Source organism: Hypanus sabinus, chromosome 8 (genome assembly GCF_030144855.1).
Source record: "Hypanus sabinus isolate sHypSab1 chromosome 8, sHypSab1.hap1, whole genome shotgun sequence".
In the NCBI taxonomy this organism is placed as follows: domain Eukaryota; kingdom Metazoa; phylum Chordata; class Chondrichthyes; order Myliobatiformes; family Dasyatidae; genus Hypanus; species Hypanus sabinus.
Window position 1 is genome coordinate 40400038 of NC_082713.1, and position 26682 is coordinate 40426719.

A 26682-nucleotide genomic window follows, 5' to 3' on the forward strand; every position below is an offset into this window, starting at 1 on the left:
TGTATGTATTGGCATTAAGTACATTTCTGTTTAAATTTAAACATTGTTTTATTAAATCAAAAGTGGATTCCCTTATACTATTTGCTCACTTCATGATATTTATATTGTAATGTTTTTAAAATTGTACACCCACTTTTCATTATTAAAGCATTAGCTTTGAGAATGAGATCTATACTCAGCTCTGTGAATTTTATCTCCAATTGCTGTTACTAGGATATTGAAAAAGCTTGAATCAGTTTACCTTATTTCCAATGTTCTGGAAGCTTTGGATCACATTTTTGCAGACATGCACAATTCTCCTCTGTCAGGATACACATGGCAACAAGACAGGCCAGACCTGTTGGGCAGCATTTCGCGAACAGTGAAGCAGCTGTTGTTTTATGTGTTTTTCAGCCCAACTTTAATGGCTTTGTCTCTTTCTTCATATCAGGGGTCAGAGATGAGCATCAATTAAACTCATGCATAATTACAATATTTCTGCCTGTTCATTTATAGGATATCTGAAAGGACTGGGGCTCTCAAGGTCATTGAATGGGGATCTGAAGGCAACTCTGTGGAACTAAGTTTAGAAAAACTTTTCTTTGTTCTTTAATATAGATTGTGTAAATTGGGTCTCAGCCAGTGTTCCAGATGTTACAACAGGCTTTGAAATTTGTTCCCACAGCTCTGAGAAAAGTACAGTGTATTTGAAAATATGCGCAACCTGGAACAGAATGAGATTGTACTGCTGAAACCCAGTGGAAGTTTGACTCCTACATTTCCATTGGGATTCATTGTCAGCACCAAAAATGCAATTCTGTAAAGAAATTTGCCCCAGTGACATCTGCTATAAAGCCATGCCCGCTTTTGCATTACAGTGTGATTTTTTTCTGGTTTTTTAAAAAGCTTTGTTTACTTCTCAGTAGCACTCTAAGGTGCAGACAAAAAGAAGACAATTTCACTGATTTTTTTTTCCCCTTCAGTATGAAGGATGATTACAGGCTTCCCCTGAACTCAAACACATAAAGACTGTTGCAGGCACAGGATTTTCACTCCAAGTAGAACATTCAAAGCAGCCTTCCGGCAAGTAAGGCTGATCAGTGATAGGTAACATTAAAGTACCAGACAGTGATTACCTGCAACAATGGCAAGTCGAGCTAATGGCACAAAAGGTGTTGTTTCAAGAGCAGGTCAGAAGCCTGGTATCTTACCTTGAGTGATTCACCTTCTTGCGCCAATTCCTCTCCTCTACCTATATGGCACTAAAATATTCTCTACTCACTACCGTAGTAATCCCCAAACCACACAATTCAATTCAGGACAAAATAGCTCATTTAATTTGTACCCCATCCATTACCATTTTCACTCCCACCACTGGTGTAAAATATACTTCTAAGAGTGTAGCGCCTATCAAAGGCATTAAAGTTTCTCACCTGGGATTCCACAACATCTGCAGTATCCTTGACCAAGGGCAAGAGTAGCAGGTACTTGGGAACACCACCACCAGCAGGTTCCCATTCAAGCGCCTCTCAATCCTGCTTTGGAAATAAATTGTCACTGCTGGTCTATATCCTGGAACTCTCTACCCAGCGCTGTGAAGGTACCTCCGTCAGAGGGGCCACAGTCCGCTCATGGAGCCTTTCAGTAGAATCTGCCATTTCCTTTCTTAAGGAGCCTTGAAGACAAGCCTGCAGCTCACTGGTTGATTTGTGCTCAAGAGGTGTTCTTCTGCACAAACTTTGCCATGGGGGCAGGTAGGTAATAGGGCATGGTCTAGCTCAGGGATTCCCAGCCTGGGGTCCAATGAACCCTCAGCTAATGGTAGGGGTCCATGCTGTACAAAAGGTTGGGAGCCCCTGGTCTAGCTGGAAGGAATGTTCAGTAGGAACACAACCAGATACGTCCTTCATGATCATGGTAGAACAACGTTTCGTTCATCAGGCACAAAATTCTGAGGTTCTGCAGGCTGATTAAAAATTACCTTTTACATCAATGTGTAATACTATATACCATGTACACCTGTGAAAAACCTCTCTCCAATCACTTAGCAATGTCTGGTTAGAGAGTTTAGAGCAGTTTTAACAACTTTTCCTGCTTGAAAATAATCCATTGGAAAGCTTATTTGAGCATGTAGCCATGCCAATGCAAATATTAACTAATTCCCTATAATTTGATTGGCTTATGTTTCTGTGGGAATCAGATGACTTCTCTGAAATTGGAGGAAGTGAAATCCTGAGATGGATTTTCACCACGGAATTGACGCAGATTCAGGATTTACTGATTAATCTCAGGTCGCATTGATTAACTAATTTTTAAATTACAGTACTGTTCTCGCGTGTGGACCCATCAAATCAAAAGACCTTGCCTGGATTGTCAGTGTTGGGTACATCTGCACCCATGCCACCCTCCAACCCTGGCACCCGTTTTCTGCAACCTGTCCCACACTCCTCCCACAATGCTCCATCCTCACTAATCAGAATCAGGTTTATTATCACCGGCATGTGAGGTGAAATTTGTTAACCTAGCAGCAGCAGTTCAATGCAAAACATAATCTAGCAGAGAGAGAGAGAGAAAAATAAAACATAAACAAACAAATAAATCAATTATGTATATTGCATAGATAAAAAAGGTGCAAAAACAAAAATACTGTATATTTTTTTAAAAAGTCAGGTAGTCCAAAGCTTCAGTGTCAATTTAGGAATCGGATGGCAGAAGGGAGGAAGCTGTTCCTGAATCGCTGAGTGTGTGCCTTCAGGCTTCTGTGCCTCCTACCTGATGGTAACAGTGAGAAAAGGGCATGCCCTGGGTGCTGGAGGTCCGTAATAATGGATGCTGCCTTTCTGAGACACCATTTCCTGAAGACGCTCCGAGCATTCTATAGGCCAGTACCCAAGATGGAGCTGACTAGATTTACAACCTTCTGCAGCTTCTTTTTGCCCCTCCATACCAGACAGTGATGCAGCCTGTCAGAATATTCTCCACTATACAACTATAGAAGTTTTTGAGTGTATTTGTTGACATGCCCAAATCACTTAAAACTCCTAATAAAGTATAGCCACTGTCTTGCCCTCTTTATAACTACATCGATATGTTGGGACCAGGTTAGATCCTCAGAGATCTTGACAGCCAGGAACTTGAAGCTGCTCAATCTCTCCACTTCTGATCCTTCTATCAGGGTGGTATGAGTTCTTTGTCTTATCCTTCCTGAAGTCCACATCAGCTCTTTTGTCTTACTGATGTTCTGTGCCAAGTTGTTGCTGTGGCACCACCCCACTAGTTGGCATATCTCACTCCTGTACACCCTTGCAAAATCCTTTCCTCCCACCAGATTCACACTCTCACTCCATGTTGACAAATACATACTGTGTAAAAGTCTTTGGCACCGTGGCTGTATATATGTGCAGGACTATATGTTTCATATAGAATAAGTGCATTGTTGTCAAGGTTTGCAATTATTGCCTATGTAAAATTGCTCTTAATTAGGCACTGGCCTTCTGCTTTCGCCAAGCAATTTTGATGAAATTATTCCAAAGGCACAATTCTATAGCAAATTCCAAGATCTAGGACTCAGCAGCCTATCTTTCTGATACACTGTATATCCTTGGACATTTAGCTCCCGATGGCAGACAGCCTTTAGACATGTTTCAGAGATGGCCACAATTTCATATTTGCCAATCTGTAGCTGAATTTCAAGATTGTCCATTTTATTTCTTTTGCTGATGCATTCAAATATGACAGATTCAGTCCAGTATTCAGTCCAGTATTTGTTGCTTTCTGTTTTAACAGTACCACACCTCTATTGTCCTGTAACTCTTCCCACTGGCTGTGCTTATGCCTCACCTCCTGCCTGTCCTTTCTATCATTTCTGTTGCACGCTATCTTTTATGTATTTCTGTTTTCCCCTTCCTCAGCTCTATCACTCTGGTTCCCATCCTCCTGCAAAATAAATTTAAACCCTCCCTACAGTGCTATTAAACCTGCCTGCTAGGATATTGGACCCCTTTGGGTTCAGGTGTAACCCGACTTTTTTGTACAGGTCATATTGCCCCCAGAAGAGGTCCCACCTCACTGACAATCAACACTGGCACATCACAGGGCTGTATGCTTAGTCCATTGGTCTACTCTCTCTACACCAATGACCGTGTGGCTAGGCATAGCTCAAATGCCATCTATACATTTGCTGATGATGCAACCATCATTGGCAGAATCTCAGATGGTGCCAGGAGGACATACAGGAGTGAGATGTACCTGCTAGTTGAGAGATATCGTAGCAGCAATCTTGCACTCAACCTTAGTAAGACCAAATAGCTTATTGTGGTCTTTAGCAAGGATAGACTGAGGGAACACAAACCAATTCTCATAGAGGGATCAGAAGTGGAGAGAATGAGCGATTTCAACTTCCTGGGTGTCAACATCTCTGAGGACTAACCTAGTCACAACATATCGATGCAGCTATAAAGACAAGACAGCGGCTAAGTTTCATTGGGAGGCTGAGCAGATTTGGTTTGTCACCAAAACCACTTGAAAACTTCTACAGATGTACCATGGAGAGCATTCTGACTGGCTGCATCACTGTCTGGTATGGGGGGAGGGCTACTGCACAGGATTAAAGTAAGTTGCAGAAAGTTGTAAAATTAATCAGCACCATCATCATGGGTATTGGCCTCTGTAATATCTAAAACGTCTTCAAGGAGCCATGCCTCAAAAAGGTGGTATCCATGATAAGGACCCTCCTCACCCTTGACATGCCCTCTGAATTTATAACACTGAGGAATCTAAAATTGCTGACCATTTCCACCTTTGATCCTCTGATGAGCACTGGCTTATGGATCTCCACAATTCCAGTGTTGTCCAATTTTCCACCTTGTACCGTTTCAAAGTTTATTTATTGAGATATAGGCCCTTTAAGACTAATTTAATCCTAGCCTCATCATGGGACAATTTAAAACGATCAGTTAGCCTACCAACTGGTATGTCTTTGCACTGTGAACCCGGCGTAAACTCATGTGGTCATGGGGAGAACGTACAAACTCCTTACAGGCAGCAGTGGGAATTGAACCCAGGTCGCGGGTACTGTAAAGTGTTGTTCTAACCACTATGTTATCGTGCCATCCTAAATTAACTTTGTCAGCAATTGTTTGTCTACCACAACTTGGTGACTGATGTTCATCTGTCAATTTAAGCTCATCCTTACTCCTGGGACTGCAATGTCTCAAGTTTATATTTTAAATGCACACCCCTGCTGGTTTTCTCCAAGGCTTCCCCTCTCCCCGCCCCCACTAATTACTGCATAATCTGCTCCATTGCTGCATCTCCTGGAAATATTTAGTCTCTTGTGCATCCTTATTTTTCTTATTGCTCAACCAATGGCAACTGTTGCCCAGGTTATTCTGACTTTGTGCTCTGGAATCTCCTCTCTAAATTCTTCCACCTCTCTCAACGTTTTGATGATGCCCTTCTTAAACTTAATCTTTCAACCAAGCTTTTGTTCACCTGTGCTGATGTCTTTGTGTGGCCTGATGTTCAATTTTGTTTGATACTCTTGTCAAACTCCTTTTTTAAAGTAGATTGTTTTAATAGTTTGTGATGACGGCTGAGTATATGTATTTGTAAAGTCTATGAAGTCTCAGCACCAGTATTCTTCTTTAAAATTTGTTTCTACTCATTGGGAACTAGGATCCTGTTACCTGCTTTATTCAAAAAGCAGATGGCTCTTAGCCCGAAACATCAAACTGGAAAAGGGGAAGAGATGATAGGTGGGTGGGGGACAGGAGACAAAGTAAGCCTGGAGGGTACAGATGAAAGGTCCTGATGAAGGGTCTTGGCCTGAGATGTCGGCTGTTTATTCCTCTCCATAGAGGCTGCCTGACCTGCTGAGTTGCTCCAGCAATTCCAGAACTGTTAATAGAAGGAATGAGTATCCGAAAATGTATTCTAAGTAAAGCTGAATTCCTGTCTTGTTTTGTCAAATTTCTTCACTAAATAAACAAACTTGAGGAATAAGAAAAAAATGCCGATGGCAATTGTCTATCTGACTAGGCTGATTAGAATGCAGTTTTTGAAGATTTATTTATTTGGCAGACTGGGCACTTCCAGGACTTTGAGCCGGGCTGCCCCAGCAGCCTAATCATGGGACAATTTACAATGAATAGTTAACCTACTGACTAACTGGACTTTGGACTGAGGAGGATACCGGAACGGGGAAAATCAACGTATTCCACGGAGAGGATGTACAGACTCCTTACAGATGATGCCAGAATTGAACTCTGAACTTCGCCCTGAACTGTAGTAACATTGTGCTAACCGCTACACTGTTGTGGTGCTCGACCGTAGCATCATGAAATGCCATGCGTTGACTCTGGATAGTCCCTCAGCTAAGGCCAGCTACTGTCTATGATCAAGTAACTCAGAACAGGAAAGGGAATTTATCCAGCCTTGGTGTAGAAAGATTGCCTCACTGGAAGGTGAACAGAAAGGAAAGAAGTACAGACCAGGAAAAGGCCCTTCAGCCCACAACGTTTCTGCCAAGCATGGTAGTAAATTAAAGTTATTCCTTCTGCATGTACACACTCTATATTCTTGCACCCCTGAACATTCATGTATCTACCTAGAAGTATCTTGAACACACATGGCTGTTGCATTTGCTTCCACCAGTACCCCAAGCAGCATGTTCCAGACGTCCACCACACTCTTTGTAAAAATCTTAAAAACCTGCTCTGCACATCTCCTTTCAACTTTCCCCCTCTCCTCATGAAGGTTTGCCCTCTAGTGTTTGCCATTTCCACCCTGCGAGGGGGCAAGATTCTGACCATCTACCCAATCTTTGCCCGTGGCCTTAAATCATGTGAATTGTTTTAATCTATTCGTTTGATTCAATCCTGATCCTGAATTTATGGAACTTAAAAGATGGAGAAAGTATGAAAAGTTACGTTGAAGTTTGAGCAAATAATCATATTTCCTTTTGAATGTGTTATTTCTGTTATCCTCTTTCTAGAGACTGCTGAAAAGATCGAACAACAGCAAGTCCATCAGACTCCACCACGTGCCCAACCAAAACTGCCTCAAGCTGCAAAATGTGAAAATACAAGGTTACTTTTCTCAAATATATCATCGTAATAAGTGTTCCCCAATCACTTCTTTGAATCCAAGTTGTTGAAGATGATTGAGTTAATTGAGTCACCTCCATTGAATTAATGGAATTGACACAGGTTTTACAAACATGGATAATTTAACATTTAAGATGCAGTCTAGGAAATGTACTGAAAGTGATTGTTCGAGTCAGACACTATGTGATTGCTGTAATGTTTTTTACCTCAACATTAATGAGCATGTATAGAAGTTGGGAGGACTGCGGGGGGAGAAAGCTTCCTATGATTTGTGAATACAGTAATTGTTGCAAAGTTTCTTCTCTTTCCTCAGAGCCCATTTAATTTTTGAGCACGAGAATAGCCTGCATTTCCTCCAATTCATATTCTGTTTCTCCACTTGTATACCACTCCATCATTTCTATTAGTGCAATGAAGTTTTTAACGTTCTTTTAACATTAGAACGTAGTTATTTATGGAATGGCTTGTCTGTTGTCTCTGTGGCCGTAACGGTTTCCTCCAGCTGCTCCAGTTTCCAGAAAGTCATACGGGTTAGGGTTAGAAAGTCGTGGGCTTGCTCTGTTGGCACCTGCGGCACGGTGACCCAGCAGGCTGCACACGGCAAACGATGAAGCAAACAACACATTTCACTGTATGTTTTCATGTACACGTGGCAAATAAAGCTAATCTTTAAATCCTTAAATTTTAGTTGTTGCATGGGAATAAACCACACAATGGAGATACTTGGTGAAGGGCTATGCTTTTTAGCATTCACGGAAAAGGAAGTACGTTTAGACACCAGAGGCGAATTTATTTCCACTTTCTCAGACAAAACTACTGAGGGATCATAAGACCATTAGATATAGGAGCAGAATTAGGCCATTTTGGCCCATTGAGTCTGCTCTGCCAGTTCATCATGGCTGATCCATTTTCCTCTCATCCCAATCTCCTGCCTTCTCCCTGTATCCCTTCATGCTCTGACTTATCAAGAATCTATCAACCTCTGCCTTAAACACACCCAGTGACTTGACCACCAGAGCCACCTGCAGCAAAGAATTCCACAGATTCACCACTCTCTGGCTAAAGAAATTCCTCCTCATCTCCATTCTAAAAGGACGCCCCTCTATTCTGAGGCTTTGTGCTCTGGTCTTGGACTCCCCCACCACAGGAAACATCCTCTCCACATCCACTCTATCGAGGCCTCCAGGTGGGTTAGAAAAAAAGCACAACAAGTTAAATCAAAGCCAACATTTTTCCAAGAAGTTTGGGTTGACATGATGGTTCAATACTTTGTTAACAAAATCTGCAAAATGATTTTCAATTCTAATAGCAAGAAAATCATAATTATCATTATTAATTTCTAGTTTTTTTTAAGCCTCAAGTCCAGATTTGTCCTTTTTTTTAGTGGGTTCTGGCAACTTTCTGTAATGTTCTTGTATGTATTTACCATTTGATAAATGATCAATTTCTATTGGGATAAATAGAATGAAGGCAATTATATCACCACAGATTGCATCTTGGTACACCTCAGCACATGCATCACAAGTTGCTCTAAATATCTGAGGGCTATTTTCACAAATCTATTTAAACTGCATCATGAAAATGTAAACAAGCTTGTTACCCTTCAGTCAGTTGCCAGGTATTTGGTTTCACCAAGTCATCTATCTTATATGTTGACTTTGTTGACCTTCTGAAGGACATGGGTCTCATTTGTTAATGTTGAAATCCTTAAGGATTTTTTCAAGTAGTTTTTTTTTAAATCTGTGTGCCCTTTATATTTGGAAAACAATTCAAAGTGGAAGGAACTCAGGGTGTTGGCATTCTGGTCAGATTCTGGGAAGGATGTGTTTTTATGCAGGATATCATTGTTGCAATCAAAGTTAGTTTTACAGACCTGTTAATAATCTTGTAAATAATGTCACCTTGACAACAAAATATGACTTGTGGTCAAGGAGAGTCTGAGCTGTGGGGAAGTGGCTCAGTATAACTCTCTTACATGCACCACAAGGGCTAAATATGCATTTGTGTTTGCTTTCATTAGCTTTGCAACTGGTGAAGCTCCCAAGGAACAGCCAGGTGATGTAGAAAATGTCCTGACAAAACAACAAATTAAACCAAGGTCAACAGTCAGACAAGATACTCAGGTAGGCAAGATGGTATTGAAAGTTTAATGTTTCAGCAGTGAAATCTGTGGATGATCTTCCATTCTTATAGCAGACATTCAGAGTTATCAGTTTATTTTCTATCTTTTAAGTCAAGAGATGATTTTTTTGTAGATTCTAACAGCTTTTTATCACCATTACCACAATAGTTGCCTTTGCAAGGAATTGTTAATAAGGGAGATGTGAGGATAGGAAAAGGGAAAATGTCCCAGATGCACCAGCACCTTACATTCATTTTACATTCTCTTAGTCTCCTCTCTGAGCTGTTGTGGTACCCCAACAAGTGCTCCATTGCTAAGGTTTTCAGTCTGTGACTATTTATTGGCAAATAAAGTGATTCCTCCTAATATCAGTAGTTCTTAACTTTCTTTCTCTTGAAGTCTATTTGAATGGTTTTTGTTTTTTTAAAGCTTTATATGTGATTTCATCCCTGTCTTGATACAAAATAAAGAGCATTCTTTGTAACCTTACCCTGAATGTACTTTTTACCGAGATACTTACCATGTAATTTAAAAATACTCTCTCCCATTTACTCCTTTTGTTCTGTTCACCCTTTTTGTTTTAGTTGCTGAACTCTTGACAATTCACTAAATCTACTAATCACTTATTTTATAATTTTTTGTCAGCTACCTGCTGACAAATGATATTACTAATGACATTAGTAACATCATTAAGGGATATCTGAGGAAATAATTTTTAAATTATTCTCTTTGACCTTCATTTTAACTTTAGCCAGTTTGTGTAGAGCAACTTTGGTCACCCATTAGTTGGTTTCCAGCAAATGTTTTTCAAAGTAAAGCAACTCTTTTGTTTTTGATGCAGTTTTTATGAATAACTTATGTTACCTTAGGATTGTCAAGTACTGTTAAGTTGCTACATAAGGCTAATTTTCTTGGGAATTATACCCTGTATTTTTATGCCCATGGCAATACACTTGAACTGAACTGAACAGCTTGTAACAAAATGGAAATCTTTGAGCCTGAGAGAGCTGCATTGCTAGACAAAGAGGGTGAGAATGAAGCTGTCATCAAGGTTGAAGATAGAGAGTGTAGCAATCCACACACTTAGAGCTGTTGTTAGTCATCGACAATGGCCCACATAGACTGCAGCCCTGAGCCCATCTCTCACTAAAGAGCTGGTCCTCTCCCATCCATTGGGCAGTGGGCAATTCATTGCTGTGTGAATGCTAGAGGCTATAAGGGATTAATATTAGGCTTCCAACACGGCAGAATTGTCATTAATTCATTTCTGTATACAGTGGACTCTGGTTAAATTGGGCCATCAGGGCAGCTGCTTAGTTGGGACAACTCTTAATAAACAAAAACTAATTGAGAAAGTAGCTAGGATTCTTTTCATTTAGTTGGGACACTATGCCGCTTAATTGGGACATGAGCCTGTTGTGTGAACATTTTCTAAATAGTGTTAATCAGGTGCACTTGTGTGGAATGATAGACACTACACCATGCTTACAGTTTTTAAAATTTGTTGATAATACAACCATTGTTGGTAGAGATTCAGGTAGTGATGAGAGGGTGTACCAGGGTGAGATATGCCAATAGTGGAATGGTGCCGCAGCAATAACTTGGCACTCAACATCAGTAAGACGAAAGAGCTGATTGCGGGTAAGACAAAGGAACCAATGAGGTTCCTTTCAGGATACCAATCCTCGTAGAGGGATCAGAAGTGGAGAGAGTGAGCAGCTTCAAGTTCCTGGGCATCAAGATCTCTGAGGATGTAACCTCATCTCAACATATTGATGTAGTTATAAAGAAGGCAAGACAGTGGCTATACTTTATTAGGAGTTTGAAGAGACTTGGCATGTCAACAAATACACTCAAAAACTTCTATAGTTGTACTGTGGAGAATATTCTGACAGGCTGCATCACTGTCTGGTATGGAGGGGCAAAAAAAAGCTGCAGAAGGTTGTAAATCTAGTCAGCTCCATTTTGGGCACTAGCCTACAAAGTACCCAGGACACCTTCAAGGAAGGGTGTCTCAGAAAGGCAGTGTCCATTATTAAGGACCTCCAGCACCCAGGGCATGCCCTTTTCTCACTGTTACCATCAGGTAGGAGGCACAGAAGCCTGAAAATACACACTCAGCGATTCAGGAACAACTTCTTCCCTTCTGCCATCCGATTCCTAAATGGACATTGAATCCTTGAACACTGCCTCACTTTTTTTTATATACAGTATTTCTGTTTTCACACATTATAAAAAATCTAGTCAATATATGTACACTGTAATTGGTTTACTTGTTTTTTATTATTGTTATTTTTATTTTATTTATTATAATTATTTTTTCTTTCTCTTCTATATTATGTATTACATTAAACTGCTGATGCTAAGTTAACAAATTTCACATCACATGCCGGTGATAATAAACCTGTTTCTGATTCTCAAATAGCATCAATTGCATGTGTTTGTGTTCAAAAAGCAATGATTTTTATCATTGATTAATTGGCAAGAAAAAGCAAGTGGAAAATTCAGAACAGTTTTGCTCACTGCAGCTTTGAGCATTCAGGCTTGGAGATGCGAGAAATAGCTGGGAATGAAAACAAAAACAAAACCATTTCACTACTTCAACAAGTTTGGAATGATGAAGAATTTGAAGGTATCAACAATTATCCTGAATGTTACGATGAAAATGAAGATTTGGAGATGCAATTTTTCAAAAGCACTGTATGATATTCTTTGTGTTGCTTGAAAACAGCAGTCTTGTTGCATTCTGTTTCCCAATCTGGAATATCTAATGATTAAGTACCAACTATTCTACTTACTAAGAAAGTTTTCGCCGTGATGCTGACCATCCGAAGGCAAATGTTAAACAGGTACTCTAGCATCAGCAAACAAGAAAAAGCCTGCCCTTAACCCTTTCAAATTATTGTTGAGGAATTCATTTAGGCCAGTTATCCAGTTATCTGCCCAGTCATCATCAACATATAACCTGTAGCACCAGGGATCCCAACACACTCGATCATTGATATATTATGATTAGACGTCCCTACCGTTCCATTCCTAGATTGCATCTTGGGAAATCTGATGACTTGGCTGTCCTGAATATAGGCAGAGACTAAAGAGCAAGGCTCCAGAGATGAGGACAATAAAGAAATAGTCACGTAAGGCAAGGGAGCAGCTAAGGGATTGCTTCAAGTCGGTAGACTGGGCTATATACAAGGACATCAGAGGATCTGAATGAACACACTACAATTGTAATGGACTTTATAAAGATGCCTGTGGAGGAATGTGTACTCAGAAAATCAGAAGCCCTGTATCAACCATGAGAGCTGCAATCTGCTGAGGGACAGATCAGTGGCCTTCAGGCCTGGTGACCAAGAGATCCAGGTAAGATCTCTGGAAAGCCCTCTCACATGTGAATTGGAAATTCCAGATCAAGCTTCAATCACTGAAGAATGCTCGACAGCTGGGGCAGGGCTTGAATGAAACCAAGTAACATGGGTGACAACAAGGCTTCACTCGCAGATGAGCTGAATGCTTACTATGCTTGCTTTGATCATTAAGACATGGAGGAACCTTCACAAACTTCCGCTGCCCCCCAGTGACTCTGAGAGATGTGAGAGCTTCCTTCAGGAGGGTGAACATATAGAAAGCATCCAGGCCAGATGGATGCTTAGTACACCTGTTGGTGTACTGAAGATCGGTACTGATCGACCGTGCCCTTCAGCAGTCTGAGATACTCACCTGCTTCAAGCAGGCTTCAATTATACTAAGAAGCACATGGAAACCTGCTTCAATAACTATCGTCCAGTAGTACTTACTGAACATCTACTGTGAGGAAGTGTTTTGAGAGGTCAGTGATGGAACATATCAACTCCTGCCTGAGAAGCAAATTGGATCCACTGCAGGTTCCCTCCCATCACAACAGGTCAACAGCAGATACCATTTCATATGCTCTTCACTCGACCCTGCAGCATCTGGACAGTGAAGGTCCATGTATCAAAACTAATCAATAAGCTTCAGACCTTGACCTCAATGCCTTCTTGAGAAATCGGATCCTCGATTTACTCACTTGCAGACCCCAGTGAGTTCAGACTGACAACAACATCTGCACAAAATCCATCAGCACAAGGCTGTGTGCTTAGTCCACTGCCCTACTCACTTTGTGCTTATGACTGTGAGGCCAAACAGAGCTCCTATGCCAGATTTAAGTTTGCTGATGACACCACTGTCAAATCAAACATGGTGATAAATCAGCATATAGGAGCATATAGGTGAGAATCCTGCTGAGTGGTTCCACTCAGTGTCAATGAGACTGAGGAGTTGATTATTGACTTCAGGAGGAGGAAACCAGAGGTCCGTATTGGGGGAACAGGAGTGACAAGGGTCAGCGACTTTAAGTTCTTTGGTGTTATCATTTCAGCGGATCTATTATCTGTCCAGCATGTAAGTACATTATGAAGAAAGCACGATTCGGCGTGACACCTCAAACTCTTGATAAACTTCTACAGATGTGCAGAGAAGAGTATATTGACTGGCGGCATCACAGCCTTGTATGCCCTTGAATAGAACATCCTCCAAGTGTTGGATATAGCCCTGTCCATCAAGGGTAAAGCCCTCCTCACCACTGGGCACACCTACATGGAGCAATGTTGCAGGAAAGCAGCTTCCATCGTTAGGGATCCCCCACCATCCAGGCCATGCTTTCTGCTCGCTGCTGCCATTAGGAAGAAGATACGGGAGAATCAGGATCAACACCGCCAGGTTGAGGAACAATTATTACCTCTCAACCATCAGGCTCTCGAACCAGAGGGGAAAACTTCTCTCACTCCATCACTGAACTGTTCCCACAATCTAAAGACTCACTTTTGTGTACTCTTCATCTCGTGTTCTCGATAGTTATTGCTTAGTTTTTTTTTCATTTGTATTTGCACAGTTTGTTGTCTTTTGCACATTAGTGGTTTGTCTGTCCTGTCGGTGCAGTCTTTTGCATTTCTTGGATTTACTGTATATGCTCACAAGAAAATAAACCTCAGGATTGTATATGGTGATATATATGTACTCTGACAATAAATTTACTTTGAATTTTGAAGGCAGTCAATTATCTGCACCACGTACAGCACACTGGAGGAACTCAGCAGGTCGGGCAGCGCTGTGGAAATGAACAGTCAACGTTTCGGGCCGAGACCCTTCGTCAGGACTGAAGAGGGAGGGGGCAGGGGCCCTATACAGAAGGTGAGGGGAGAAAGCTGGAAGGTGCCAGGTGAAAAACCAGTAAGGGGAAAGATCAAGGGGTGAGGGAGGGGATAGGCAGGAAAGGTGAAGAAGGAATGTGAAGGGAAAGCACTATGTGTAGTAGAAGGCAGAATCATGAGAGAGGCGATAGGCAGCTGGAGGAGGAGGCAGAGTGAAAGTGGGATGGGGGAAGGGAGAGGGAGGGAATTACCGGAAGTTGGAGAATTCTGTGTTCATGCCAAGGGGCTGCAGACTACCCAGACGGTAGATGAGGTGTTGCTCCTCCACGCTGAGTTCGGCCTCATCATGGCAATAAAGGAGGCCGTGAATGGACATATCTGAATGGGAATGTGAAGCTGAATTGAAGTGGGTGGCAACCGGGAGATCCTGTCTGTTGTTGCGGACGGAGCGGAGGTGCTCGATGAAGCGGTCCCCCAATCTGTGTCGGGTCTCACCGAAGTAGAGGAGGCTGCACCGGGAGCACCGGATGCAATTGATTACCCCAACAGACTCACAAGTGAAGTGTTGCCTCACCTGGAAGGACTGTTTGTGGCCCTGAATGGTGGTAAGAGAGGAGGTGTAGGGACAGGTGTAGCACTTATGCTTGCAGGAATAAGTGTTACAACAGCCAAGATCTCCCAGATGCCACCCATTACAACTCTGCTTCACATTCTCATTCGGATATGTCCATACATGGCTTCCTCTACTGCCATGATGAGGCCAAACTCAGGTTGGAGGAGCAACACCTCATATACCGTCTGGGTAGCCTCCAGCCCCTTGGCATGAACTCTGAATTCTCCAACTTCCGGTAATTCCCTTCCCCTCCCTTCCCCCATCCCACTTTCACTCTGCCTCCTCTTCCAGCTGCCTATCACCTCTGTCATGGTTCTGCCTCCTTCTACTACCCATAGTGTTTTCCCCTTACATTCCTTCTTCAACTTTCCTGCCTTTCCCCTCCCTGCTTCCCTTCCCACACCCCTTGATCTTTCCTCTGATTGGTTTTTCACCTGGCACCTACCAGCTTTCTCCTTCCCACCCTCCCCTCACCTTCTGTATAGGGCCCCTGCCCCCTCCCTCTTCAGTCCTGACGAAGGGTCTCGGCCCAAAATGTTGACTGTTCGTTTCCACAGATGCTGAATTCCTCCAGCTTGTTGTACGTATTGCTTTGACCCCAGCATCTGCGGAGTACTTAGTGTTAATTATCTGCATCAGGTGTCTGCACTGATTTTGTTCCTTTACAGTCAATCAAAAGAACATGGCAGAGTACACTGAATGAATTCCTCCAACAATAACTATTAGTAACTAATACACACATTATAGTAGTCTTGTAGTATTGATAGTGTTCTGATCCATTTTGTACTTCATTTTAATTTTTTTTTTACAGAATTAATACAGTTAGTCTTTTTTTATATCTTTTTAACTATTTCCATGAAACTTCAGTTAATTGGGGCTGAAACTTATTTGGGCCAAAATGTACAGGTTCCTACGTTATTCCAGAATTAACCAGAATCCATATGCTATAATGACTCAATTTATTAACACTCTTTCTTTGGGGAGTGCATCCTGAGCATTAAGTGAAGTAAAGGCATTCAGGTAATGGAAGTTCACCCTTACAGAATTTACAAAAGATCACCCACACTTTTGAGATGTGAAATAAAACAAGCTCTGATTGAATTTATGTGGGGAAAAGTAAGTGTGATGCCCTGGTTAAGATTTTTACGGTGAGGCATTTTGTTTTAGCAGTTTTGTGCTTTGGCTTTGGCTAAAGATAAGGAGTCACGTTTTCCAACTTAGGAATGCTGTGTCAGCCAGTTATGACTTTCTGTCCAGTGGAAGATTTGGGAGATCTGGGTGGGTCAGATTTCTGAAAGACAGTAGCCGGAGCTGCAGAGCAGGACACAAAGGAAGATGCCATTGAATGCTGTCGGAAGGAGAGACCCTGTTGCAAGAAGCGCTTTGTACAGATGAATGGCTCCAAGGAGGGAGGGCAAATATTCCGGAGAGAGCCAGTTCATTCAAGATGATCTTCGAGGGAAATTCGGACAGTGGTGGGTGCTTTCATGCAAGTCGTGGGTCCAGTGCATGAATGCACCCCTGACCATGCCAGAAATGAGCCCCATGTTTATGTGCACACTTAGACTGGTTTAACTGTAATAGGCCCTTTTATCTTTCTCTGTTAACCGATAACTGAAGGCGTTCAATAAGGTGCCGCACAAGAGACTTATAAATAAGATACGGATGCATGGAGTCAGAGGAAATGTATTGGCATGGATAGTGGATTGGTTAACCAATAGAAGGAAGAGAGTTGGTATAAATGGGTGTTTCTCCAGTTGGCAGTCTGTGGTGAGTGGGGTGCCGCAGGGGTCGGTGCTGGGCCCGCAGCTGTTTTCCATTTACATTGATGATCTGGAAGAGGGGACTGAGTGTAGCGTAGCAAAATTTGCTGAGGACACTAAACTGAGTGGAAAAGCAAATTTTACAGAGGATGCGGAGAGTCTGCAGGGAGATATAGATAGGCTAAGTGAGTGGGCCAAGGTCTGGCAGATGGAATACAAAATTGGTAAATGCAAGATCATCCACTTTGGAAGGAATAATAGAAGAGCAGTGCTTGTTCATGAATCGCAAAAAGTTGGCTTACAGGTACAACAGGTTATTAAGAAGGCAAATGGACTGTTGTCCTTCATTGCTAGAGGGATTGAATTCAAGAGCAGAGAGGTCATTCTGCAACTATACAGGGTACTGATGAGTCCACACCTGGAGTACTGTGTGCAGTTCTGGTCTCCATACTTGAGGAAGGATATACTGGCTTTGGAGGCAGTACAGAGTTCACCAGGTTGATTCCAGGGATGAAGGGGTTAACCTATGAGGAGAGATTGAATCACCTGGGACCGTACTCTCTGCAGTTCAGAAGAATGAGAAGGGATCTTATAGAAACATACAAAATTTTGGAAGGGCTCTATAAGATAGAAGTAAGAAAGTTGTTTCCATTGGTAGGTGAGACTAGAACTAGGGGACATTGCCTCAAGATTCAGGGGAGAAGATTTAGGATGGAGATGAGAAGAAACTGTTTTTCCCAGAGAGTGGTGAATCTGTGGAATTGTCTGCCCAGGGAAGCAGTTGAGGCTTCCTCACTAAATATATTTAAGAAACAGTTAGATAGGTTTTTACAAACTTTGTACATAGAAAGGGAATTAAAGGGAAAAGGCAGATAGATGGATCTGAGTTTATGGACAGATCAGCCATGACCTTATTGAATGACGGGGCAGGATCAATGGGCTGCAAGGCCTACCCCTGCTCCTATGTCTTATGTTCTTACGATAAAGTTGAAAACTGGCAAGTATACTTCCTTTATGATTTTATGTTGGTGCACAATCTGTCATTTCTGGGCTATGGATAACTGTGTATGGGCAGTACTTATACAGCATTCACTCAAATCGAGGTTCTCTTAATCAGGACATCTCGATGTTTCTATCTGGTTGAACCATAAATCATACCGACCCTAGATGTATATTGCTTCTGAAAGGGGGCTGTTGGCAGTGTTAGCTAACAAGCTGAGTTTGCATACAAGCCCTGGTGAAAGGGCTACATAAGTAAATGAATAAAAATAACACATTTCTTCACACATGCTCAGATGACTTGGCTTCGTGTTACATAAAATTGTTGCAGGTAATTTTTTCAGGAATTCAATCTCCCCCCTCCACCCCATAAAGCGGGGGTTGCCTGTATGGATGCACTTAACATACAACCTGAACTTGACTCGTATCCTCTTTTTGTTCCGTAGCGGACGCCACAAAATGATTCTTGGGAGAGCAGTAGTGATGACTCCGATACTGTACGTGTTTCTCCAGAAACACTTGAAAAGGGTATGTCTATTGTGACTGATCGTTTTGTTGTTAATGCAAGTAAGTGTGTGGTCTGTCAGTCACATAACCCAAAATATCTGCAGTACTTTGGATTTATGGCAGAGACAAGACTTTTCAATCCAGCTGTCCTCCCTCACCACTGATGCTATGCAGAGTCCATTCTTTCTCCTCTTCATCCAGCCATGCTCTTCTGTTCCTCACTCCCTCATGTAATTATCTTTTGAATTCTTATCCATGCAGAAAGAATTCAAATCTAGTGGTTGGGCTGTTTTGTTTGGCATTGTTTAATATAGGTGTTGGAACAACCTTTTACAGAAGCACTTTAATTGCCTATCTACTCATTGTGGTAGTAGATTCTTTAAGGATTTGTGTTATTTTAGGGATTATTGAAGTTGGGGCTGTACAGTGACTGCCTAACTGAATATTGGAATGCTGTCCCTTATGTCAGCCTTTTGCTTTCTGTGTACTGGATTGACGTATACATTCAGAGTCAACAAGATTGTTTTCTAGCTGATGTGAGCTGGGGCAGTCAGTGCTGTGGCACATACCTTTCTCCCCCAAGGACCTGCCTCTTCAGAACATCCTCAAAGCCATGCTGCAAAATGTTCTTGTCAGGGGTGAAGTGATGGTGCTTCCCAATGTTAAATAAAATCCCCATGACCGTCCGTGGTGAGGGCAGACTCTTTGAAATGTCTGTTGTTGCCAGTCATTAACCAAAGTTTACCCTTGCTGATGTAATGCCAGCAGACTGCTGAGTGGCCAGTGCCAACAACTCTCACAGAGTCCATGCCAGAAAGCAAGAAGCACCAGTTTTATGTTACTTAAACATTATGGCAAGAGCTAACTAAAGACTGGAAGGTTCACATAATGTTAAGCAAGAAGCTTAACTGCATATTATTAATGGCACAGTTTGAAATATCGATGTGATGAATTGGAATATACACACATAAAATTACAGTGTCAAATAACTTGCCAAACAGAATTAGTATGACCTTAATAACTTCTGCACCTCCATGGAACATGTGGTATTTTCCAGGTGCCTCTGCAGTGGGAATAGTTCGTGTCAAGTGGCTTGATTCTGTAGGAGAAGGCTTCAAACAGTGCAGCCCATCTGAAGCAGAACAACTGGGTAGTAGCTTCTGGGCGCCATGGTAGAGCAGCGGTTACCACGGCTACATTACAGCTCGGGGCGTTCTGAAGTCCGGAGTTCAATTTTGGTGCCGTTCCGTAAGGAGTCTTTGTACAGTATTTCCTCCTCATGGATTGTGTGGGTTTTCCTTGTGTGCTTCAGTTTTGTCCCATAGTCCAAAGACGCACTGGTTAATGCACTGGTAGGCTAATTAGTCAGTGTAGATTGTCCCATGATTAGGTTGGGGTTAATCAGGGTTGTGGGGTTACTGGGGTGGTGTGACTCAAAGGACCAGCAGTGCCTACACTGTGCAGTATTTCTAAAAGAATAAAATATTTAAACAAACAAAAGCTTCAGGATTTCTATTTAAACTATGGATGCGGGAAATGGTGATGAGCCTCCCAGTTCATTGTGGATGATCTTATAACCACAACATACAGTGTAGTATTTCAGAACGGCTCACTGTAATTGTGTCAAATTTAAAATGAGGAAACTTCAGGGACAAGACAAAAATGTTGTGGGCAGTAACACTGAAGATATCAATTGAATAAAAATAAAACACTTTATTATCTTTTTGATGTATTTTAAAGACCTTGTCATTTGTATGAGTGAGAGAGGTGGTTAGGTTACTTTGGTAAGAACAATGAACTACTTCGTGCATGTGAATTTCCAGGGTATTTATTACCTTCAACCTATCAGTATTGATGTTTAAAAATGCATGGAGAAGTCTTCTTTCTGAATGCACAATGAAATGCTTTAATTCCTTCTGCATGCCTACTCAAGATCCCTTTTTTTTGAACTAGCTGATTGATACTAAATGCAGATGAGTGTAAAGCAATTAATGGCGGGTGTTATATTTTCTGAACTTAAGTGATTTGGCGAAGCTGCCTGCGCTGGTCTCATCTTACAGATCAGCAGGTATAATTGTAGCTAAGGTTTCGTCATTGATGTTGTTGCTGTAATAGAACATCCATTAGTGACTTTACTCATCTGTATGGAAATTATTATCTCCAAAGTAAAGTAGTGTGAGAGATGGAAATCTGAAATATGGGAAGGTTAAGAGTGGTATCGTAGAAGCATTGTGCCCAGCTGAGTGAAGAAACACGAGGTGCCGAAGTGATCAAGCCTACTAATTGGTACTAAGGCACTTTACTTGTTCCTTGGGTTCCAACATCTGCTTGGGAGATTGCTTGCTAGGGAGTCAGGAGGAGGAACATGAAGCTCAAAAGTACAAGCCAACTGCATGCTATGGTAGGGGTTTCTTACAGCATTTACTTATCTCTGGTTTTCACCGAACCTTAGAGCCTTAGAGGTGAGAGGTCACAGCCGGCGAATGGGGGAGATTGTGGTGAGGCGTGCCAGAGGCATCGGCAGTAAGAGAGTGAACGAGAACAGGATGGGAATTGAGTGTAGAAATGCGCTCCAATTGGTCATTGGAGTCAGTGCATAGTTGCGGGTATTTCTGGTTGTGCTGGCATTTATCTTAGGGGGAAAAATGTTTTTGCTGATTTTTGATCAGAATACTGTTTGTAGCTAAAACCTCCTCTGTTTGGGGCCCTCTGTTGGTCAGATTCTCCCATGGATGTTGCGCCCTACCTGTTTGCAAGCCCGTACAAAATGGAGAACGTGCAGCAGGCTCCCCCTCTCCAGTCAGCTGATGAATCCAAAGGAACAGAAGAGACGGATACAGTGTGGCTCCAGTGGCATTGCAGGAATTGCCAGTCAGCATTGAACTCGATGTGGGACTACCTTAAGGACTCCAGCTCCAGATATTTCTTTGGGGTTTATTCCTGAAGCCTTCCCCATGAGTTGGTATAGCTGCAAGCCAGCAGGGATTTGAGATCAGAGTTTTCCTTCTCCATGATGAGCTGCCAACCACGGCCTACAAGCCCCATTTAACCAAAACGGCTGGTCTTAAGGCATCTTACAGCTTGTGCCTCTTCTCTTGAGAGCAGAAACAATTCCATTTGCTGGGTGGTCCATGAAGGCCGTGAACTGGACTTGGTTGTCAGAGACTATCTGAGATGCATGCCATTGGGAGTATTTAATAGGTAGTGGGAGCTTGTCCCCACTACTATTACCCACCCTCAGCTCCCCCAGCTATGACAACCTTCCCTGACTCGTTTGTAATGAAAATAAATACTGGCCCAGGAATTCTGCAGCAGAATTCCTTCTGAACATTTTCTGAAAATGTCTTTTGTTGCTACTTGATATGAAAAAGTAGAATATGGGACTGTATGCTCTGGGATTGTGAGGGTGTACTGCAACTGGACCCCAACAGATTAAGTTCTTAAATCTGTATTACAGGTCTGTACAGATCTGCAGTCTTCAGAACAGAATCTGCTGCTGGTGGACAGGTTCCAGACCCAACAAAGCATGACAATGTTGCATACTCCCCTGAAGACACCACAGAAGCCCACCTGTCTACTGAGATTAGGGAGCCAACCTCTGCTTCAGTTGAATACAGCCCACAGGTTCCAAGAGTGCAGGAGCATTTAGTGCTGACAGAAGATCCACAGAGGACTCCAGAAGAGCCTGAGCACAGTAATCTGAATGGTGAGTGAGTGGCTTGGTTCTGAAAACTTTCTTACACTTGCAAGTCCAGAAGGTGAATTTTGTTGGCAATGTTCAAGGCAAAAACTAATCACATTTCATTCTACATTTGTTTTCTGCCTAGTGCCTGACTCAAATTGTAATATTATGGAAATAGCAGATATTGCAATATCAACCCTTTATGGCAATGGGCTGGTCTACCCTAGTCCATCAGCCCAAGGATCACGGGCCTCACTATGTCTGAAACCTCTGGTCTCGATTTCTACTGACTTTCTCAATTTCTAAAATGTGTAGAAATTACATGTTACTTTTTCTGCAATCTTGTCTGTCTTGTTTGTTTTGTCTAAGTTTATCTCACAACTTAGCTTGCGTCAGACACAAACTCAGAATTATCTGCAATATTTTCTTTCAGTATTGGACTAAAATATTAATTCAAGTGTGACTATATGAATAAAGTAAAAGCCTCAAACTGTGGTAGAACTGGCTGGAAGGCTTGGTTAAATTTGTTTTTAAGATGAGGGAAAGGTGGAACGGTGAAAATGTTGTGATGATGAAATTCAAAGATAGGTCATGGACATAACATAATTAACAGTGATGTGGTTTGGTGGTGGAGTTTTGTTATGGAAAGTATTCTTAGAGATAGTATTTATAATTATCTGGATAGACACGATCTGATTAGGAGTAGCCAGCATGGATTTGTGCGTGGAAGGTCATGTTTGACAAACCTTATTGAATTTTTTGAAGAAGTTACGAGGAATGTTGATGAGGGTAAGGCAGTGGATGTAGTCTATATGGACTTCAGCAAAGCCTTTGACAAAGTTCCACATGGAAGGTTAGTTAAGAAGGTTCAGTCGTTAGGTATTAATGCTGGAGTAATAAAATGGATTCAACAGTGGCTAGATGGGAGATGCCAGAGAGTAGTGGTGGATAATTGTTTATCGGGATGGAGGCCGGTGACTAGCGGGGTGCCTCAGGGATCTGTTTTGGGCCCAATGTTGTTTGTAATATACATAAATGATCTGGATGATGGGGTGGTAAATTGGATTAGTAAGTATGCCGATGATACTAAGGTAGGAGGTGTTGTGGATAATGAGGTGGGTTTTCAAAGCTTGCAGGGAGATTTATGCCGGTTAGAAGAATGGGCTGAATGTTGGCAGATGGAGTTTAATGCTGAGAAGTGTGAGGTTCTACATTTTGGCAGGAATAATCCAAATAGAACATACAGGGTAAATGGTAGGGCATTGAGGAATGCAGTGGAACAGAGAGATCTAGGAATAACAATGCATAGTTCCCTGAAGGTGGAGTCTCATGTAGATAGGGTGGTGAAGAAGGCTTTTGGAACGCTGGCCTTTATAAATCAGAGCATTGAGTACAGAAGTTGGGATGTAATGTTAAAATTGTACAAGGCATTGGTAAGGCCAAATTTGGAATATTGTGTACAGTTCTGGTCACCGAATTATAGGAAAGATATCAATAAATTAGAGAGAGTGCAGAGACGATTTACTAGGATGTTACCTGGGTTTCAGCACTTAAGTTACAGAGAAAGGTTGAACAAGTTAAGTCTCTAATCATTGGAACGTAGAAGGTTGAGGGGGGATTTGATCAAGGTATTTAAAATTTTGAGAGGGATAGATAGAGTTGACGTGAATAGGCTGTTTCCATTGAGAGTAGGGGAGATTCAAACGAGAGGACATGATTTGAGAGTTAGGGGGCAGAAGTTTAAGGGAAACACGAGGGGGTATTTCTTTACTCAGAGAGTGATAGCTATGTGGAATGAGCTTCCTGTAGAAGTAGTAGAAGCCAGTTCAGTTGTGTCATTTAAGGTAAAATTGGATAGGTATATGGACAGGAAAGGGGTGGAGGGTTATGGGCTGATTGCTGGTAGGTGGGACTAGGTGAGATTAAGAGTTCGGCACAGACTAGGAGGGCTGAGATGGCCTGTTTCTGTGCTGTGATTGTTATATGGTTATATATGGTTTTATCTCCATTACTCAGCTGGAGGAAGAATTTGGGTTTCATTCCTGAACAGGAACTTTGACTTCTGACAGTCAGTCACCTTTTTCAGTTAGTCTGTCATTTTTTGCTCCTTCTAAGATCAGTTTTCTTCACAGAATTTTGCCAACTTGACTGTGTATTAAGACAGATTTTCTTAACATGTGAAGTGGAGAGCAGCCCTGCCCCTCTAATCTTCCCGCGAGTCATATCAATTTTGTGTGTATTTCAGTACTGAGAGTGAAATTGTAGTGAATGTATTGCACATTCGATAAACTAAGAAATTTCTGATAGAAGTCAGTGGAGAGTCAACATTCTTTGTGTTTCAGATCATACAGTCACAACTGTGGCATCCCCAGTGCGGGAGAACATCAGGGATGTGCAGAAACCAAAAAAGACAGTGGCCGTTCATTATAAAGGCGCACCGATCTACCAGACCTCAGCAACCAGTGACAAAAAGAAAACAGTTACCTCAAACATTTCCCACATTCCAAAACGGAAGAACCAAGTCAAGGAAAGTGGAGAAGTAACCTCTGAGAAACCTGAAGATGTAACATCTGAGCAGGGTAATGTATAGTGCATACAATTGTATAAAATACAATTATTCTTTAAGGCCAGGCCTTCATTTGCTGTTAGACATAGAGCTGATTGAGTCTAGTCCTATCACTTGAGCATGACTGATTCATTATACCCCCTCAAGCCCATTCTTCTGTCTTCTCCCTGTAACATTTGATACCCCAGTTAATCACCAACCTGTTAACCTCTACCTTAAATAGAAAAAGGTCAATATTTATTGTCCAAGCCCAAATGTCTCCGGGAGGTTGGTGATGAGCCACCTTTTTAAACCTGTGCAGTTTGTTTGAAGCTAATTCCACAGAGCTAGTGGGTCGGCTATTCCAGGATTTAGAAATGCTGCTGATGAAGCAGTGATATGTTTCCAGTTAAGGATGGGGTGCAGGTATGAGAATTGGCACTTGGTGTGCCTGTTTCTCTGTCCTTTTGCTCTGATGCACCTAAAACCTGGAATACTCTACTAGCTGAGGTACACCAGGCTAGTACTGTGGAACGTTTCAAAAAACTTGCTTTTTAGATTTGGCCTAGATATAGGATTACTTAATGCCTGCTGATCTTGACTACGTTTATATAATTTGGTATATTCAATGATATTTTATTCCATTATCATGTTTGTCTTTACATATTTTTAAGTTTCTCTCTTATTTTATGATATTGATTTATCTTTTCAACACATGTAAAGCACTTTGATCCAGTATCTTAATGTATGAAAGGTGCCAAATAAATAAAAGTTATTATTGAATCTTGCTGGCTTGGGAGGTGCTGTTGGGGTAACCTGGTGAAGTAAAGTCAGCACAAGAGGTCTAAGGTTTAGGAGGTGTTGTTAGCTAAATTGAATAGGTTAGGACTGTATTTATCAGCACATAAAATTGAGAGGAGATTTGAGAGATGTATACAAAATCATGAGGGGTATAGATCGGGTAAATGCAAGCAGGCTTTTTCCACTGAGTGTGGGTGGGTCTACAACCCTAGGTCTGGCGTAAGGGTCAAAGATGAAAGGTTTAAGGAGAGAATGAGGTGAAACTTCTTCACTCAGAGGGTCGTGAGAGTACGGAATGAGCTGCCAGCACAAGTGCATTCAAGCTTGAATTCAACGTTTAAGAGAAGTTTGTAGATGGATTGTACGGATATGGAGGGCTATGGTCCTGGTGCAGGTTGATGGGAGTTTAAATGGTTTCAGCATGGACCAGAAGGGCCAAAGGGCCTGTTTCTGTGCTGGGATTCTCAAAGACTATGACTCAGTAATAATAGTAACTGCAATAGAGAGCATACATTACTTCCATGATGTGATAGTAGTAAAGGGGATAAATGTTTTGGGTAATCAATCAAACAGGCTGTATCGTGCTGGATTGTGTCAATTTTCCTGAAAGCTGTTGAAACTGCACCCGTCCAACCTAGGGGAGAACATCAGGCTTGGACAAAACGGGTGCCGCAGGATTCTCAGTCCCTGCCCTGCTCTTGCAACCACAGTATTTATGGTGGATCCATTTACAGTGCTTATAAGAAATTATTCACCCCCACCCCACCCCAGAAGCCTTCATGTTATATTGTTTTACAGCATTGGAACTGTGAATTTAATTTGGCTTTTTTTTACACTGATCATCAGAAAATGACTCTTTCGGATCAAAGTGAAAGCAGATCTCTACAAACTGATCTAAAGTAATTACAAATTTAAAGCACGAAGTAATTGATTGTTTAAGTATTTGCCCCCTTCAAGTCAGTGTTTAGTCGATGCACCTTTGGCAGAAAATACAGCCTTGAGTCTGTGTGGATTGGTCTCTATCAGCTTTGCACATCTGGACACTGCAATTTTCCCCTGTTTTTCTTTAGAAAACTGCTCAAGCTCTTTCAGATTGCATGGGGATTGTGAGTGAACAGCCCTTTTCAAGTCCAGCCACAAGTTTTCAATTGGACTGAAATCTGGACTCTGACTTGGCCACTCCAGGACATTAACTTTGTGGTTTCTAAGCCATTCCTGTGTAGCTTTGGCTTAATGCTTGGTGTTGCTGTCTTGCTGGAAAACAAATCTTCTCCCAAGTCGCAGTTCTCCTGCAAACTGCATCAGGTTTTCCTCCAGGATTTCCCTGTATTTGCTGCATTCATTTTACCCTCTACCTTCACAAGCCTTCCAAGGCCTGCTATAGTAAAACATCC

The 26682-nt window shown here is 41.9% G+C and overlaps 1 protein-coding gene across 2 annotated transcripts in view; it reads left to right on the forward strand.

Annotated features, from left to right (window-relative positions):
* Positions 1–26682, forward strand: part of LOC132398067 (synaptotagmin-like protein 2) — a 67917-nt gene that overhangs the window by 2974 nt on the left and 38261 nt on the right. For both annotated transcript variants that reach the window (XM_059977005.1, XM_059977006.1), the window contains exons 3-7: positions 6974–7067; positions 9106–9208; positions 18200–18281; positions 21718–21966; positions 24285–24521. In XM_059977005.1, the coding sequence (XP_059832988.1) occupies positions 6974–7067; positions 9106–9208; positions 18200–18281; positions 21718–21966; positions 24285–24521 (765 nt within the window). The remainder of the gene's footprint in view (positions 1–6973; positions 7068–9105; positions 9209–18199; positions 18282–21717; positions 21967–24284; positions 24522–26682) is intronic.